This window comes from Callithrix jacchus, chromosome 20 (assembly GCF_049354715.1).
Source record: "Callithrix jacchus isolate 240 chromosome 20, calJac240_pri, whole genome shotgun sequence".
NCBI lineage: Eukaryota > Metazoa > Chordata > Mammalia > Primates > Cebidae > Callithrix > Callithrix jacchus.
In genome coordinates, this window is record NC_133521.1 from 39,442,083 (window position 1) to 39,459,669 (window position 17,587).

At 47.7% G+C, this 17,587-nt stretch overlaps 1 protein-coding gene across 2 annotated transcripts in view; it reads left to right on the forward strand.

Moving 5' to 3' along the window:
• PLCG2 (phospholipase C gamma 2) overlaps window positions 1-17,587 on the forward strand; it is a 181,378-nt gene that overhangs the window by 120,902 nt on the left and 42,889 nt on the right. For both annotated transcript variants that reach the window (XM_035282778.3, XM_078357838.1), the window contains 6 exons: window positions 1,860-2,028; window positions 6,510-6,614; window positions 8,827-8,916; window positions 9,532-9,707; window positions 11,565-11,765; window positions 13,306-13,425. In XM_035282778.3, the coding sequence (XP_035138669.1) occupies window positions 1,860-2,028; window positions 6,510-6,614; window positions 8,827-8,916; window positions 9,532-9,707; window positions 11,565-11,765; window positions 13,306-13,425 (861 nt within the window). The remainder of the gene's footprint in view (window positions 1-1,859; window positions 2,029-6,509; window positions 6,615-8,826; window positions 8,917-9,531; window positions 9,708-11,564; window positions 11,766-13,305; window positions 13,426-17,587) is intronic.

The window sequence follows — 17,587 nt, forward strand, 5'->3', positions numbered from 1 at the left end:
CCCAGGAGGCGGAGGTTGTGGTGAGCCGAGATCGCACCATTGCACTCCAGCCTGGGTAACAAGAGCGAAACTCCATCTCAAAAAAAAAAAAAAAAAAAAAAATACACGTGCAAATGAAGTATAAAGATAGGCTGGGTGTGGTGACTCACGCCTGTAATCCCAGCACTTTGGGAGGCTAAGGCAGGTGGATAACCTGAGGTGAGAATTTTGAGACCAGCCTGGCCAACATGGTGAAACCCCGTCTCTACTAAAAATACAAAATATTAGCTGGCCATGCTGGCGGGAACCTATAACCCCAGCTGCTCAGGAGGCTGAGTCAGGAGAATCACTTGAATCCGGAAGGCAGAGGTTGTAATGAGCCGAGGTTGCACCACTGTGCTCTAGCCTGGGCAACAAGCAAAACTTTGTCTCAAAAAACAAAAAAAACATATGATTTTTCTCTTCCCTCAGGAGGAGTATGTGTGTGTATATATGTTTTCATAGGCATATATATGTATACACACATACTATTGATATGTGAATGTATACATACATACACATTCACATGATATGGAAGGATACAGGTGATCTTTATTGGTGGATTCTGTAACTGTGTATTTGCGTACTTGCTAAAATTTACTTGTAACCTTAAATCTCAAAGCACTCTGAGGTCATTTTCAGACACGCGCGAACTGTGGAGAATGAGACTCATGCCATGCACACGTGTTTGGCTGAGGCCGAGCAAAGCAGCGCTTCCCTTCCTTGTCTACAGCATGAAAGCTTCAACAAGTGTCCTTCTCACCATCTGTTGAGTGCCACATTCTTTCTGCTTTTGAGTCTTATCTTAGTGATTTTGCTGTTCAAATGGCCAGAAACACAGTGCTGAAGAGCTGTCTGGTGTTCCTGAGCCCGACAAGGCTGTGATGTGCCTTATGGAGAAAACACCTGTGTCAGATACACCTCGTTCAGGCGTGAATTACAGTGAGGCCAATGTCAGTCAACAGCATGTGCCAAATCATATGTCTGTAAACAGAAGCACACATAAAACAAGGTCAGATATTGATCAGTTGAGGGAAATATTGTGACCAGAGACTCAAAAGGCCCTGACCCTGTTTTTCCCCTTAGGAGCAATGGCTCAGGTTTTTACCAGTCACTGTTGGTGGTGACTTTATGGACCATAACTCTCAAAGATAACAAAAATCAACTGTAGATACACACACACACATGATCTCTAAATATACAGACACCTTATATACACATACATATATACAAGCAATGTATGCATACATATATATATATATAAATTACATGTGTGTGCATATGAATAAGAATGTATAAAACCAATACCCTTTATAAATACAGAAAATAATAAATATGCCAAAGTAGGTAGATGCACTCATGGAACAGTGTCAGTGTTGGTGACCCTAGGTGAAGCATACATGGGTGCTCATTGCATTTTGTTTTCGTCTTATCTGTAGGTTTGAAATAAAAAGTGATTAGAGACTTCTTTCTGTAAGTTTAAAGACATGAGTGGATGGAAAAAAATAAAAAGTACATTGTGGGATGTAGGAAGCAGTGCATTGTGGGGTATGGGAAAGCAGTGCATTGTGGGGTGTACAGAAGCAGTGCATTCTGGGATGAGGAGAAGCAGTGCATTCTGGGGTGTGGGGAAGTGCCCAAATCAGATCACAGCTGTTCTGACTCCTGGGGCTCTAGCTAGGATGAGGTCCTCTCCTTCTGGGAGGGCAGGTGTGGAGGGCATGCCCTCAGCAACACCCGGTTTCTGTTGCCCTGGGGCCGAGCTGCCCTGGTCCCTCTGTGGGGCAGATGCAGAGGTATGTGTTCTCCCTGCTAAGCTGCCCACCCTCTTCCACCCACAGCTTCCCAGTGATCCTGTCCATCGAGGAGCATTGCAGCGTGGAGCAGCAGCGCCACATGGCCAAGGTCTTCAAAGACGTATTTGGCGACCTTCTTCTGATGAAGCCCACGGAGGCCAGTGCTGACCAGCTGCCCTCACCCAGCCAGCTGCGGGAGAAGATCATCATCAAGGTAGGCACTCTGGATGCTGTGGTCAGCTGTCCACGGAGCCCAGTGGCTTGGTTCCCGGCTCCAGGTCCCATTCACCAAGTTCTGTGTCCTACTGACCCTGCTCCAGGTCTCACTACAGAGGCTCAAACCTACTTACCTTACTAGCACTGTGACCCCAGGCAAAGTCATTAGCCTTTCAGAGTCTCTGTTCTCACCAGTCTCTGGGGGAGTTAACACTGGAATCCACCTGGCTAGCTTGCTGGGAGCATGATGTGAGGAAAGGTGTGCAGAATGTGTGTAACTGCGCTTGTCCTATAGCTGGTGCTACATTAAGTGCGAACTTGTTATGGTTCGTTCGTTCATTGGTGAACCTTCCCCACACCCCTCTCAGCCTTATGTGAGGTGCTGAAGGTGTCCAGTGGCCTGGAGGCTGTTCCTGTGATTGGAGCGTCCAGTTGAGTGTGGGAGGTGAGCAGTTGCTAGAAAAAGCTGAGTGCAGCAATAGAGCTGACATTCCCAGTGCTACAGGGGAGATGTGTGATTATATCTGCCTAGTGATGCCATAGTAACATTTGTATTTTTGGTTATTGAGATAAAGAGACCAGATATGCAGTGGCTTAAAGCATATAAGAGTTTATTTCTTCCCCATGGGAGGGTGAACATTCTGGGAATTGTGGGCTCTAGCCCACAAGGTGACGGAGGGTCCCAGGCTCCCACATTCTGCTCTACCATCTCTCAGAGCAGCAGTTTTCAACTGGGGTTTCACAGACCCCCAAAGAATCCACGGTTAGAATCAGAGGGGCAGAAAAAATATTCTATCTCTATTTTAATCAACCTGTACATACAATTTAATACTTCCTTCCATTATGAACATTGGCGACAAGCCACTTGGGGGCTCTGTCACCAGCGGAAGTCATGAGTATTTTCATATGATGTTTACAGTTACTGCAAATATTTCAAAATAATGTTATGCTCATCACCACTTTGGAATTACGGAGGTTATTAGATCTGCCTCTAGATCTTATTTAAGATGTTAATAAAGAAACACATCTATTAGTGTATTGCAAATATTTGCTTGATATCTTAATCATATTTCAATATAATCGAGTTTCCTTTTTAATTTTACATATTATTAATATTCTGAGAAAAGAGTCTGTAGCCTTCCCCAGATTTTGAAGAAGCTCATGACACAAAAATGGTGAAGGGGCTTTGTCCCTGTTTGTGTGGGAGAGGCTGGGTCTCAGGCACATGTGAGTTCCAGATCAGAGCACGGGAAATCCAAGCATGTCCGGAGCAAATGGTTTCTGGTAAGCAAGCACATGTCAGATGTCCCGTCCTTTTCTCTTCCGTTCTGTGCATGAGAACTTACTCGAGTTACCTGCAAGGGCAGTGGAACCTGTAGTCCTTGGTGGAGCAGCCTTTCATTGAAGGAGCGAGTGTGAATTTTGTTGACTTTCCACAAGCTCATGGGGAAGGATGAGCAGCTGTTTCCTAGGTATCTCAGTCCGTTCAGGCAGCTATCACAAAATACCATAAGCTGGGTGGCTTATCAACAACAGGAACTGATTTCTCACTGTTCTGGAGGCTGGAAGTTGAAGGTCAGGGTATTGGTATGAGAGTCTTCTTCCAGGTTTTAGGAGGCTGACTTCTAGTTGTGTCTTCACGTGGTGGAAGGGGTGAGGCAACTCTCTGGGGCCTCTGTTATTTTTAAATTTTTATTTATTAATAAACAACCATCTGGGACATGAAGATACCTGGAGCCTCTTTTATAAGGGCGCCATTCTCCTTCATGAGGACTCTGCTCTCATACCTGATCACCTTCTGTATTATCTATTATCACACTGCTAATAAAGACTTACCTGAGACTGGGTAATTTATAAAGGAAAGAGGCTTAATGGATTCACAGTTCCACATGGGGAGGCCTCACAATCATGGCAGAAGACAAAGGAGGAGCAAAGTCACATCTTACATGGTGGCAGGCAAGAGAGCTTGTGCAGGGAAACTCCCATTTATAAAACCAGATCTTATTAGACTTGTTCACTATCACAAGAACAGCATGTGAAAGGCCCGCCCCCATGATTCAGTTACCTCCCACCAGGTTCCTCCCATGACATGTGGGAATTACTGGAACTCCAATTCAAGATGAGATTTGGGTGGGGACACAGCCAAACCCTATCACCTTCCAAAGCCACCATCTCCAAATGCCATTACATTGGGAATTAGGTTTCAACATTATAAATTTTGAGAGGACCCAGACATTCAGACCATAGCAATAGGCAGAGAAGGGGGATGTCCTTCCAGGTTGGGGTAATAACACACACAAGGGTGTGGTGGTGTCAACCTGTGGCAGGTACCCTAAATTGTCACTGGGCCACCAAAATGCATTGGGCACAATCCTTATGTTCCAGGAGGTCATGGTTTGGTAGGGAGACAAACCCATCCACCAGAGAAACACCAAACAGTGCAAGGAGCTTTGGCCAAGCCCAACCAGGGGAGGGGATTTTGGTGCTCCTGTGGGTAAGAGCATCAGTGCATGGGGAGCGTTTGACTAAGACCATGACCCTCAAGGTACAAATGTTTTCCAAAGCGGGAGATCAACTGTCATTGTCTTAGTCTTGCAGATGAGAAGTGTGAGGCCTGGAGAAGTGCAGCCACCTGCCCGGGGTTACAAGTTAACAAAATAGCTGCAGCGCTGTTTGCACCCAGGCAGTTGTTTCAGGGATGCCAAAGGATGATTCCAGCATGGTGAAGGCAGGATAAGGGGTGGAGGGAGCTCAGCCATGGGGGGTCCATGGCTTCTCTGTCACCTGGTGGGTGAGTCTTCAAGGCAACTCGGTTGCATTTGCTCTTCCCTGCTCCCCAGCTCGTTCCTTCTGTTTCCATTAGATGGTTTGCTGTATGTTTCCACGGATTTTTCAGCTCTTGTTCTGGGATGTGAAATACTGAAGGCCCCTTTTAGAGCACCCTGTTCCCCACTCCTGATACACTGGGGCTCACTCCTTTCTATTTCAAGAAATGGGTGGAAATAGCACTGGCCACACAGTCACTGTGTACCGTGCACCAGGCTAGGCACGGTCATACGTATCTTCTTATTCAGTCTGGTCATGACACTGCAGGATGAATAACCTCAGCCCTAGCCCACTTTACAGATGGGGACATTGAGGTTCAGAGGTTCAATAGCTCAGCCAAGGTCACACATTTAGTGTTTGCTGAGAAATTATTCAAGGTCAAGGTGGTCTGCCCTCAAAGCCTGTTTTCCCACGCCTTTATCGTGCTGCCATTCACAACAGAACACTGAGGTCCTGCCTCAGTATTGACACTTACCTTTCATGTTATTTGACTTATGGGATCCCACAGGGTCTGTCACATCCCCATTTTGCGAGACAGATGACTGAGACTCTGATGATGACTCAGCCAAGGTCACATGGCCAGTAAGGTAATAGGCCCTGAATTCAAATCTGGATCTGACTCTCATCCTGAGCTTCTTCATCGGGTTACATGACCCTCAACTTACAGACTCTTGGCTGAGTGGGAGACCAGTTATCATCACGGTCTTAATCTTGCAGATACGAAGCCTGAGGATCAGAGAAGTGCAGCCACTTGCCCAGTGTCACCCAGCTGGTAGAATAGCTGCAGTGCTGTTTGCACCCAGGTCGCCTTAGTCTAATCTCCAGTGGGTGCCACCTGTTTCCTCTGGGCTGCAGCCTACCTTTCCTCTTGTGTGCTGGGAAAGGCCAGGCACATGGGGTGTCATTCATTCAGAGTGTCTCCTGAGCACTTACTGTCTGCGAAGTGCTTCTAGCACAGGAGACTCAACTGCAAGCAAAACAGCATCCTTTCCCTCATGGGGCTTATATTCTAGCAGGGAAGACAGAAGACAAACACGTGGTGTGTGTAGGGCTAGGAATGTGAGATGAATAAAGCAGGCTGGCGCTAGGGAGTGGCAGGGCAGGAAGGGGAGCGTGGGCTTTTAAAATTTATTTTGTTTTATTTTTATGTATTTTACTTTATTTTATTGGGACAGAGTCTCACTCTGTCACCCAGGCTGGAGTGCAGTGGTGCAGTCTCAGCTCTCTGCAACCTCCACCTCCCAGGTTCAAGCGATCTTCCTGTTTCAGCCTCCCAAGTAGCTGGGATTACAGGCATGTGTCACCACGCTCAGCTAATTTTTGTAGTTTTGTAGGGACGGGGTTTTGCCGTGTTGGCCAGGCTGGTCTCAAACTCCTGAGCTCAAGTGATCTGTCTGCTTCAGCCTCTCAAAGTGCTGGGATTATAGGTGTGAGCCACTTGCACCCAGCCAGTATGGCTGTATTTTAGATCAAGCTGTAAGGAAAGCTCTTCTTCCTCATTCAAGGTAACCTGTAGGGAAGAACTGAACAGACTGAGAGGGAGGCCAGGCAGTGCAAAGGCCCTGGGTGGGAAGAGGCTGATGAAGGCTGTTGACTTGAACACCTAAACTTGGGTCTCTGTGGAGACAGCCTGTGCGTATGTTTTCCCCTCAGCATAAGAAGCTGGGCCCCCGAGGTGACGTGGATGTCAACGTGGAGGACAAGAAGGATGAGCATAAGCAACAGGGAGAGCTGTACATGTGGGATTCCATCGACCAGGTGGGCCTCGGTCCCTTCCCGCAGCCACTGTGGCCACCCCACTCGCAGCTGCTTCTTTGAGCCCTGCTGGGAGCTCTGAGAACATGCCTGTCTTACTCCCATTTTCAGTCAAGTAAGTTGTTGCCATGCACATTTACTTTCCAAGTTAAACCTTGTTTATTTGTTTTGTGGAACAGGGTCTCACTCTGTCGCCCAGGCTGGAGGGCACTGGTGTGATCACAGCTCACTGCAGCCTTGACCTCCTAGGCTCAAGCAATCCTCCCGCCTCAGCCTCCCTGAGTTGCTGGCATAGCAGATGCTCACCACCAGTGTCCCAGGCTAATGTTTTGTATTTTTGCAGAGATAGGATTTAGTCACGTTGCCTAGACTGATTTCAAACTCCTGGGCTCAAGCGATCCTCCCACCTTGGCCTCCCAAAGTGCTGAGATTATAGGTGTGAGCCACTAAGCCTGGCAGACATTATTTTCCTTTTCCATTTTTTTTTTTTTGAGCCGGAGTCTCACTCTGCTGCCCAGGCTGAAGTGCAGTGGCCCAGTCTCGATTCACTGCACCCTCTACTTTCCAGGTTCATGTGATTCTCCTGCCTCAGCCTCCTGAGTAGCTGGGACTACAGGTGTCCACCACCACACCCGGCTAATTTTTTATTTTTACTAGAGACAGGGTTTCACCATGTTAGCCAGGATGGTCTTGATCTCCTGACCTCGTGATCTGCCTGCCTCGGCCTCCCATAGCGTTGGGATTACAGGCGTGAGCCACCACGCCCGGCCTTCCTTTTGCTTTTTTAATGTTTTATTTTGAAATAATTTTAGATTCAATGTAATGTGTTTATGTACACACATAAATAGTATGGGATACTCCCATCTACCCTTACTCAGCTTCTCCGAATATTATTAGTAACATCCTACATAACCATAGCATAATCAGCACAATCAGGAAACTGACATTGGTAGAATACTAATCACTAGTTTATAGACTTCGTTTCACTGTTACCACTGTGTCCACTTGGGCTTGTTTTCTGGTCTGGGATGCAGTACCCGGTGCTTCTGTGCATTTAGTTTGTCCTGACTCCCTCGTGTCCCCCAATCTAGGGTCGTTCCACCAGAAACCTTATGTTCAGGCTGTAATGCTGCTTCTATCCTTTTACCTATCGTGTATGTCCATTTTGAGTATTTTTTACTTGTCTGTTCTTATATCCTAGATACCATTATATCAATGGCAATATTTATTTTTTATTTATTTATTTTAGATAGTCTTGCTCCATTGCTCTGGCTAGAGTGCAGAGGTACAATCTCAGCTCACCCAAACTCCACCTACCAGGTTCAAGTGATTCTTGTGCCTCAGCTTCCTGAGTAGCTGGGACCACAGGTGTGCACCACCACACCCTGCTCATTTTTATAGTCTTAGTAGAGATGGTGTCTCACCATGTTGGCCAGACTGGTCTTGAACTCCTGATCTCAAGTGATCTGCCTACCTTGGCCTCCCAAAATGCTGGAATTACTGGCGTGGGCCACCATGCCTGGCCAAAAAAAAAAAAAAAAACCAAAGAATTAAGTTGGGCCAGGCATGGTAGCTCATGCCTGTAATCCTAGCACTTTGGGAGGCCAAGGTGGGCAGATCACAAGGTCAGGAGATCAAGACCATCCTGGCCAACATGGTGAAACCCTGTCCCTACTAGAAATACAAAAATTAGCTGGGCATGGTGGTATGCACCTGTAATCCCAGCTACTTGGGAGGTTGAGGCAGGAGAATTGCTTGAACCCAGGAGGCAGAGGTTTCAGTGAGCCAAGATATCACACCACTGCACTCCAGCCTCGTGACAGAGTGAAACTCTATCTCAAAAAAAAAAAAAAAAAAAAAAAGGAATTGAGTCACAAGTAAATGTTGAAGGTAAGATTTCTAGCAAACTGGCCAGAAAATCCTGAAAGTCTCCAAAGGCAGATGGAATAGGAAAGAAAATGATGAGAAGTTGTACCTACCTTAGACACATGGATTTTAGAAGTCCAAAAAAAGACTGAAAGAAGTTCAAAACAAACACATCAATGTTTTAAAAAAGAAATGCCTTGAAGGGAATTGAATTCAGTGAAGTCACCACAAATGTCTATGGAACTGGGAAAAGCACATCCATAGTAGATGCTGGGTTGATGCCCTGCAGGGCTCCTGGGCTCCAGAGTTGATGAGGTAGGGGGGCGCTAATACCAGTTTTACTTTCTAGAAATGGACTCGGCACTACTGCGCCATCGCCGACGCCAAGCTGTCCTTCAGTGATGACATTGAACAGACTGTGGAGGAGGAAGTGCCCCAGGTAGGGGGAGACCCTAGCCACATAGGAAGGAGGTCCCTAGGGGCCCCCAAGGACCAGCCAGCCCCTGGGCCTCCTTCCCACGTGGCTTCTCTGGCCAGTTGCAAGAGGATTCTCACCTGAAGATGCTGCTACTACTCTGGGTACCGTGGCCTGGCTAGCTTGTCTCTGATTGGCTAGCGTCACTAGGTGCTTTAACCAATGATGTTCAAGATGCTTTCCTACTCTCTGAAGGGCCTGATTGGCCTTAGATTGGTGTTCTGGGTTGGTCCCAGAGTTCCTGTTCCCCTCTCCTCCAGCTGTGGTCATCTTTCCCACTGTTTCTTTCGGTAGCCCCCAGGGCATCATGGCTCTCAGACTTCCAAAGAACAGAATGGAGGGCTGTGCTGGAAACCCCTCACTCCATGTCTCAGAATGCCAGGAGACTGCCATAAATGAGGGCTCTCAGGAGTGGGGAGGCAAACGGAGGAGGATAGTGGGTGCTGTTTTCCCGGACTCCTTTGAGTGAGGACTGGCTGAGCTGGCCTCTCTAGTTATCTGGTGCCCTGGGTCAGGGTGAGGCAGAGGTGTCTAGTGATGCTGGGGCTTTCAGAAACCCCTCCTCTCTTTGTGGCCCAGGATATACCCCCAACAGAGCTGCATTTTGGGGAGAAATGGTTCCACAAGAAGGTGGAGAAGAGGACGAGTGCTGAGAAGTTGCTGCAGGAATACTGCATGGAGACAGGGGGCAAGGATGGCACCTTCCTGGTTCGTGAGAGCGAGACCTTCCCCAATGACTACACTCTGTCCTTCTGGTAATGTCCCTGACCCAGGGAATGCCTCATTTCCCCTCCACACTGGCCAGATGAGGTGGGGTGGTGTGTGGTTCTAGCTCACGCAGGAATCGTAGGCTGAGACCCAAAACCCAGCCTTCATTTGTTGGGCTCTTCTAGGCCAGGAGAAGAATGAGGTGGGTGTGACTCATCTGGGCACAGTAATCCAGATTAATGAGATTTCAGGGCGATATTTTTAAAAATCAAAAGGAATGCAGAAAAGTCTGTAATGAACAAAATATCAACATTTTAAACAAAGACAGCATTTGACCCTACTCTTAGATGATGAGGCCTCACTCACCTCCCCGATCCTGGCCCTTCAGCCAGATTCCTAGCGTCTGTCTTCTCCATAAAAGGGGGACGCTAGGGCTGTTTTTATGAAGCTGTCACAGGCTGTGATGAGCTTGTGCATTCATTCGTCCACTCACTCATCCAAGTCTCCATGCGTTCAAAGACACTTCGTGAAGGCGTACTCTGTGCCAGGGGCAGTACTTACGCCAGACAGACAATGTCTTTGCCCTCCTGGACATTAGAATCGCTTTTGAGGGAGATGGGCAATGAAAAAGTAGTCAAACAAATGATAGACAAGTATAGTTGTGATGAGTGCAGTGAAACAAGCAAGATAATGGGACATCCTTCCCTTTCTTTGAGTGGGTTTAATGTGAGTTGGGGGGATTTATGAAAGTCTGCGAGAGAAGGCTCTGATGCCATGATGTGAGGAATGGTAAGGAAAACATTCCTGAAATAAGGCAAGACCTGAAGGAGGGAAATTATAATACTGTCACTTAAAAAAAATTGTGGTACGGTCTTACTCTGTTGCCTAGGCTGTAGTACAGTGGTGTGATCTCAGCTCACTGAAGCCTCAAACTCCTGGGCTCAAGCAATCCTCCTACCTCAGCCTCCTAAGTAGCTGGGACTACAGGCACATGCCACTACACCTGGATAATTTTTAAATTTTTTTGTAGAGCTGGAGTCTCACTATGTTACCCAGGCTGGGTTCAAACTCAGCTCAAGCAATCCTCTGGTATCGGCCTTCCAATGTGCTAGGATTACAGCTGTAAGCCAGTGCACCTGGATGAAAATTAGAGTACTAATAACATTCAAATATTAGTGCTTACTAGTGTGCAGGGCAGCGTGCCAGACACTGTGTATATGTGGTCTCATTTACTCTTCAGGATGCCTCTATGGGGTGGACACTGTTACTGTCCCTGTCAGACCTCTAGGGTAGTAATAACACCACAGCTCAGACAGGATGGGTGAACTGCTCCAGGACACTTAGCTCATACATGGCAGAGCTGGGATTTGAATCCAGGCATGCTGGCTCCAGAGAAGCAGTAGATTGAAGCGGGTGTAGGGAGATGGGGGAAGTAGGTAGAGTGTTCTGGAATCCAGGCTCAGGGTGTAGGCCCTGTGTCTTTTTTTTTTTTTTGAGATGGAGTTTTGCTGTGTTTCCCAGGCTGGAGTGCAGTGATGTGATCTCGGCTCACTGCAACCCCCACCTCCCAGGTATAAGCAATTCTCCCGCCTCAGCCTCCCTAGTAGCTGGGATTACAGGCAAGCGCCACCACGCTTGGCTCATTTTTGTATTTTTAGCAGAGATGAGATGTCACTGTGTTGACCACCTGGTCTTGAACTCCTGACCTCATGTAATCCACCCATCTTGGCCTCCCAAAGTGCTGGGATTACAGGCATGAGCCACTGTGCCGGGCCTCCTGTGTCTGCTCTGGGAGCAGAGGGAAGGTTGTGTGGCCACATGTGATGTCTCTGCCTCTGAGGCCCTGGCTGCCGCAGTGGCCCTGCCTGTGCTCTCCCAGCACTGATGGCATCCTCTCCTTGCAGGCGGTCAGGCCGGGTCCAGCACTGCCGGATACGCTCCACCATGGAGAATGGGACCCTGAAGTACTACCTGACTGACAACGTCACCTTCAGCAGCATCTACGCCCTCATCCAGCACTACCGCGAGACGCATCTGCGCTGTGCCGAATTTGAGCTGCGGCTCACGGACCCTGTGCCCAACCCCAACCCCCACGAGTCCAAGCCGTACGTGTCTGAGGGTGGAGCAGGAGGCAGGTGGTGGTCGGGTTATCTCTACCAGGTGGAGAAGCTGGCCTGGTGATTCAGCTGGGCCAGACCCCCAGACCACCCATGCTCTGGCCCACCAGGGTCTCAAAATTGCCAAGGTGGCTGGTTTCCAAATTCCTGGCACCATGAGCTGTGTCCTTTTCTCTTTTCTTTCTTTCTTTCCCTCTCCCCTCTCCTCTCCCTTTCTTCTGCTTTGTCTTCATAGCCCTGAGGCTTTGGGCTTTGATTTCCAGAGGGTCATTCTGACCAGGGATATCCTCCTCCCTTTCAGAGCTGTTTTCTGTTTGTTCTGCAAGTGAACAAGGAAACAATAATTGTAAAGGTCTCCCTTTGATTTTTTAATCTAGTGAAATGAGTATCAGGGTAGGCTTTGCAAAGGGTCAACACATTCTGGGAATTAAAAAAAAATAATTTTTAAGCAGAAAGCTGCTAAAATGTACATTTCTGTGGAGGCCGTACTACTTACAACAACAACTTTTTTTCACCTTTTTTGTCAAATTTTCCTATGGATTGCTTTTTAAAACTTGCTGTTTTTCATTTAAGAAATAACCCGAAAACAACCCCAAACCTTCCGAAACCCCTGCTGCGTTCTCTGCCTCCGACTTCCTGAGACACGTGGGAATAAGTGTGCTTCCCTGGGAGCCTGGCCATTCAGCTTGGGGCTGCTTTCATGCATGAAGATGAATCAGTTTTCTGAGACTGGGTGGTGCTGTGTTGCCCAGGCTGGAGTGCAGTGGAACAGTCATGGCTCACTGCAGCCTCGAGCTCCTGGGCTCAAGCGATCCTCCTACCTCAGTCTCCTGAGTATCTGAGACTACAGGTGTGTGCCACCATGCCCAGCTAATTATTTAATTTTATTGTTTATTTATTTTGAGACCGAGTCTTGTTCTGTCTCCCAGGCTGGAGTGCAGTGGCACAATCTCGGCTGACTGCAACCTTTACCTCCCAGGTTCAAGTGATTCTTGTGCCTCAGCCTCCCAGGTAGCTGGGATTACAGGCACATGACACCAGGCCTGGCTAATTTTTGTATTTCTAGTATAGACGGGGTTTTACCTTGTTGGTCAGGCTGGTCTCGAACTCCTGACTTCCAGAAATCTGTCTGCTTTGGCCTTCCAAAGTGCTGGGATTATAGGTGTGAGCCACTGCGTCTGGCCTATTTTATTTTTTATAGAGATGGGGTCTCATTGTGCTGGCCAGGCTGGTCCCATACTCCTGACCCCAAGTGGTCCTCTGGCCTCAGCCTCCCAAAGTGCTGAGATTTCAGGTATGAACCACTGTGCTCGGCCCAGTGTATTATTTTGGTCTTGAAACAGACCCACTGTATCTCCCACTGTTCTCTTCACAAATGGCTCTTTTCTGAGGTGTCTTTGGCTGGGGAAGCCCACTATGTGATTTCCATGGTCATTGTCACTGGAGCCATTATGTTGTCCTCTGCGGGTGGCCCACTGACTGCCCAGAGATTGCTCACCTGGCTGTTTTCCCTGGCCCTGTGCCACAGGTGGTACTATGACAGCCTAAGCCGCGGAGAGGCAGAGGACATGCTGATGAGGATCCCCCGCGACGGAGCCTTCCTGATCCGAAAGCGAGAGGGCAGCGACTCCTACGCCATCACCTTCAGGTGGGTGCAAGGGTGGGAAGCACATGCCCTCCTGAGGGGCTTGGCAAGGATAGGTGTGGAGAGCCAAGGGAGAGCTTCGGGTGGAGGCTCACCTGTAGCGTTCCCGCCCCTGAGCATCAGCGACAGTGACAGCAACCACAGCAAAAGCCACTGTGAGAATGTGCGCTGCAGCGTGTCAGGCACAGTCTGCGTTCTGCAGGGCAGTGTGTGCTCTAGTAACTCACTTTGGCTTCCAGTAACTCTGTGGGGTTGACATGACCATAACCCGTATTTCTCAGAGGAGGAAACTGAGGCACACCAAGATTAAATAACTTGCTGAAGCATGTAGCCAGTGATTGCTGGAGCTGGGATTTGAGCCTATACAGCCCAGGCCTTCGATGATACAGATATGGTTTCCTCCTATCAGCAGCTGCTGCCCAACCTCCTCTAGGCCTGTGACTCTCTAATTTTACCCCAAAACACCAGATTTCCCCACTTCCGTGAATGACAAGGAGCAGGGTAGTGACGCAGACTCCGCATCTCCTGCTGTCCCTCCGTCTCCCCAGCCCCAGGATTTCCCTTGTATATTCTTATGGTGGTAACAGTCTGCCATATATTGAATTCCTCACTGTGGTCTAGACACTGGGCTGCCTTCAAGGCCTCATCTGATGGAATCCTTTGCTACAACCTGTGAGAGGTAGGTCTAGTTATTACAAGTGAGGAAATAGGCCTAGAGAGGTTAAGTGACCTGGCTGGAGTCACACAGCCTCATAGTCCACTGAGTCTGAGGTTCAGATTCCAAAGCCTAAGCTCTTCACCCCAGAGTCTCCAGCCAGAGGCCTGGGGGCCGAATCAGGCCTGCGGACATCTTTCATATGCTGATGTGAAAAATGGAGCAATTTCACTGAAAAACTCAGATTGCTTCTTGTGAAAAACAGGAGGCAGTGAATGCTTTGGGCCTGTGTTTCCACACAGGCGTGGTGGTGCCAGCTGCATGGCAGCTGCTGCGGGCGTGTGGTTTGCCCCTCCCCACTCCTCTCTCCATTCCCTCTGCCCTAGCCCCATCCCTTGTTGACCCTACCAGGCAGCGCCTAGATATCTGCATTTTCCTTCCTCCTTGCCGGGACTACTATGCCTGAGCCACCTCCCTGGGGACCGTGGTGATGGTCATTATCACTGCAGTTTACTGAGGACCTACTGTGTGCTAGCTCCAGCCAGAGAGCAGCCTCCCACCAGCATGGCTCTCCTCTACTCTGTTCCCAAGAGGGTGACCTGCGCGTCTCAGAATTGCTGCCTCTGCCCTTTGTTCTTTTCCTTTGCCTCATCAGCCTGGCTGGGGTTCAGGTGTGTTCAGTCCACTGTGCACAGATTGAAGGCCTGCTGTGTACCCCGGGCTGGGCATTGGCATTCCCACTGTGCTGTCATTCTGTGCAGTAACGGCAACTAAACTCAACTGGCTGAAATGAAAATGGTGGGGACTTGTTGGCTGCAAAGTGAGATGCCCAAGAGGTGAGGCAGCTCTGACACACCCAGATTTGGGCCTCACCTGACAGTGGTCAGAGTGGGACCCATGGCGTTATTCTCCATCAGCTTCCTTCTGGGTGGCTATACCTTGGGCTGCCAGGACACTGTCCGGCAGAAACGATGGCCCCCTCCCTGACCCAGGTGCTGTGATTCTGACTAGCCATCTGGGGATGCGGTTGGGGTCACTTCAATGGGATCAGGTGAATGAAGAGGTAGGGTGGGTCCTCAGGTTGATTGCCTGACTTATGTACACACCCCCTTCACTTTGTGAGCCTATCTTCCCCATGAGATTGGAGGTGTCTTGAGAATGGAAGTTTTTATTTTGTAGGAATTAATAGATGTTCGGTGAGCACCTACTGTGTGACGGGCTCTGTACTGGGCTCCAGAAATGCAGGAGTGATAAAAACAGTCCAGTTCTTGCTCTCTCAGACTAATGATCTGGCAGGAATGAGAGACATCACCTTAGGCCAAGTGTGTCTTGCATTGGACCTGTTCCTGCTTATGTAACATTGGCTGGGATGTAGTCGGTGGTTGGTGAACTCTGACTTAATGAATCAATCAGCAAGGATGGCATCTCCCCACACCCCACTGTCAGGGAAGCTCAGCCCTCACAGTGTTTCTCAAAGAGGAGGGCGTGAGTACTTTCCTGTCTTGGGATGTTGAACTTCCCTGGTCTCCACCCACTTCATGTCCATGTCATTGTAACAATAAAAAATACCACCCCCATCCCTGACCCAGGAAACACACTTTTTCAAACCCTCTGTTCAGGATGTGGGTTGAGGCGTCACTGTCTTTTATTGAGAAGCACTGAGGAGATTTGGGCACATAAGGAAATCAGTGTAATATTTTGTGGTAAGTCCTACAAAGGGAAGCTCAGGCAGAGTGGCAGAGAGTGAGTGGGAGCTCTCCAGGAGAACAAATGGGGAATTTGTACCAGGCAGTGGGGAGCGTAAGTCTGGAGGAACTTCTCCTCCTTGACCCCTGCATGTTTGTAGAGTACCTCTGCTGTGCCAGGCACTGATCTGGGCTCTGGGGATGTATACTAAACTTCTGGATAGATTTTCCCAGTAGAAGAGAAACACCTGCTTTTGATTCCTCAAATGAAGTGTTGAAGTGTTTGCCCAGTTGTGATTGGCGGAAAGTATCTCTTGGGCAGGATGAGGGGCTCCTCAGCTCAGACCTCAGGCCCTGGCACCATGGCATCCATGCTCCAGGAGGTTGGAAGATGCAACTCCTATTCCAGGCCTGTTCCCATCTCCCCTTTTGATTCTCTCTTCTCCCAGGGAAGCTAGTTGTGGCTTGATTTTAGTTATGTTTTCCAAATCATTCACTTACTGAGTCCTGCCTGAGTGCCAGACACAATGCCGAAGGCTTATCCCGAATCACTGAATGGGTGATGGTCCTAACGTTCCCCATGCAGCAGGGGTTGTGGATCCCCAATGCTGTGGATTGGGAAACTGAGGCTTAGGGGTTCTCTGAGGAAGGAGCCGGAACCTGACCCCAGCTCTCTACCTTGGCACTGAGAGCTCTCATCCTGAGGAGCTCTTACTAAAAGTTTTAAAATTAATTTTCAATTACATGAATATTGTAGGAAGATATTCTCTTTATAAAAAATTAAGACATTACAGTCAAGGCTAAAGCCCCCTGTGGTCCTTCTAATCTCAATAGAGATGTTCCGGTAGAAAGCATAGTTTTCAAATTGGTGTCTCCATCTGGACATTTAAAAAATACATACATATTTATACACGTCTGTACTTATGGAAAATATATAGTGCCATTTTGTGTGTGGGTATTTTTCTATTTTTTAAAAAATACAAATGGGAGCATTCTGCAGCTTTTCTACTCAGCAGTGTTTCTTGTCTTTCCTCTGTTTTGTTTTTAGAAGGAATAAATATTTAATAAAATACTGCTGCAAATAAACCACTGAAGGAAAAGTCTTCTAGCATTTTTTGTTTTTACAGGACTTTTTGAAGAAACAGCTTAAAAGAATATACTTTTTTCAAAAGATTGGAAATCCTTTTAAAAAAGAAAAAATCTTTAAACAATAAAAAGGTCTCTACAGTGCAAAAAATTTCTTTTATTTTTTCCCCTGCCATGCAAAATTGTGAAGAGTAGTATACCCACAGAAACTACGCCTCTAGATGTTTTTCCTAATTTATTTATTTGACAAATAAAAGTTGTATATATGTATATTACATATATACATATTATATGTAATATATATAATATGTATAAAATTAATATACATATTTTAAAATATGTATACATGTTGAAATGGCTAAATTGAGATAATAACATATGCACTATCTCACATACTTAACCATTTTTTTTGTGTGTGGTGAGACTTAAAATCTACCCTCATCAATTTTCAAGAATACGGGACATTGCTTTTTTTTTTTTTTTTTTGAGACAGAGTCTCGCTCTGTCACCCGGTCTGCAGTGTAGTGGTGCGATCTCGGATCTCAACTCACTGCAACCTCCACCTCTGGGTTCAAGCGATTCTCCTGCCTCAGCCTCTTGAGTATCTGGGATTACAGGCTTATGCCACCATGCCTGGGTAATTTTTGTATTTTTAGTAAAGACGGGGTTTCACCATGTTGGCCAGGCTGTCATTGAACTCCTGACCTCAGATGATCCACCTGACTCGGCCTCTGACAGT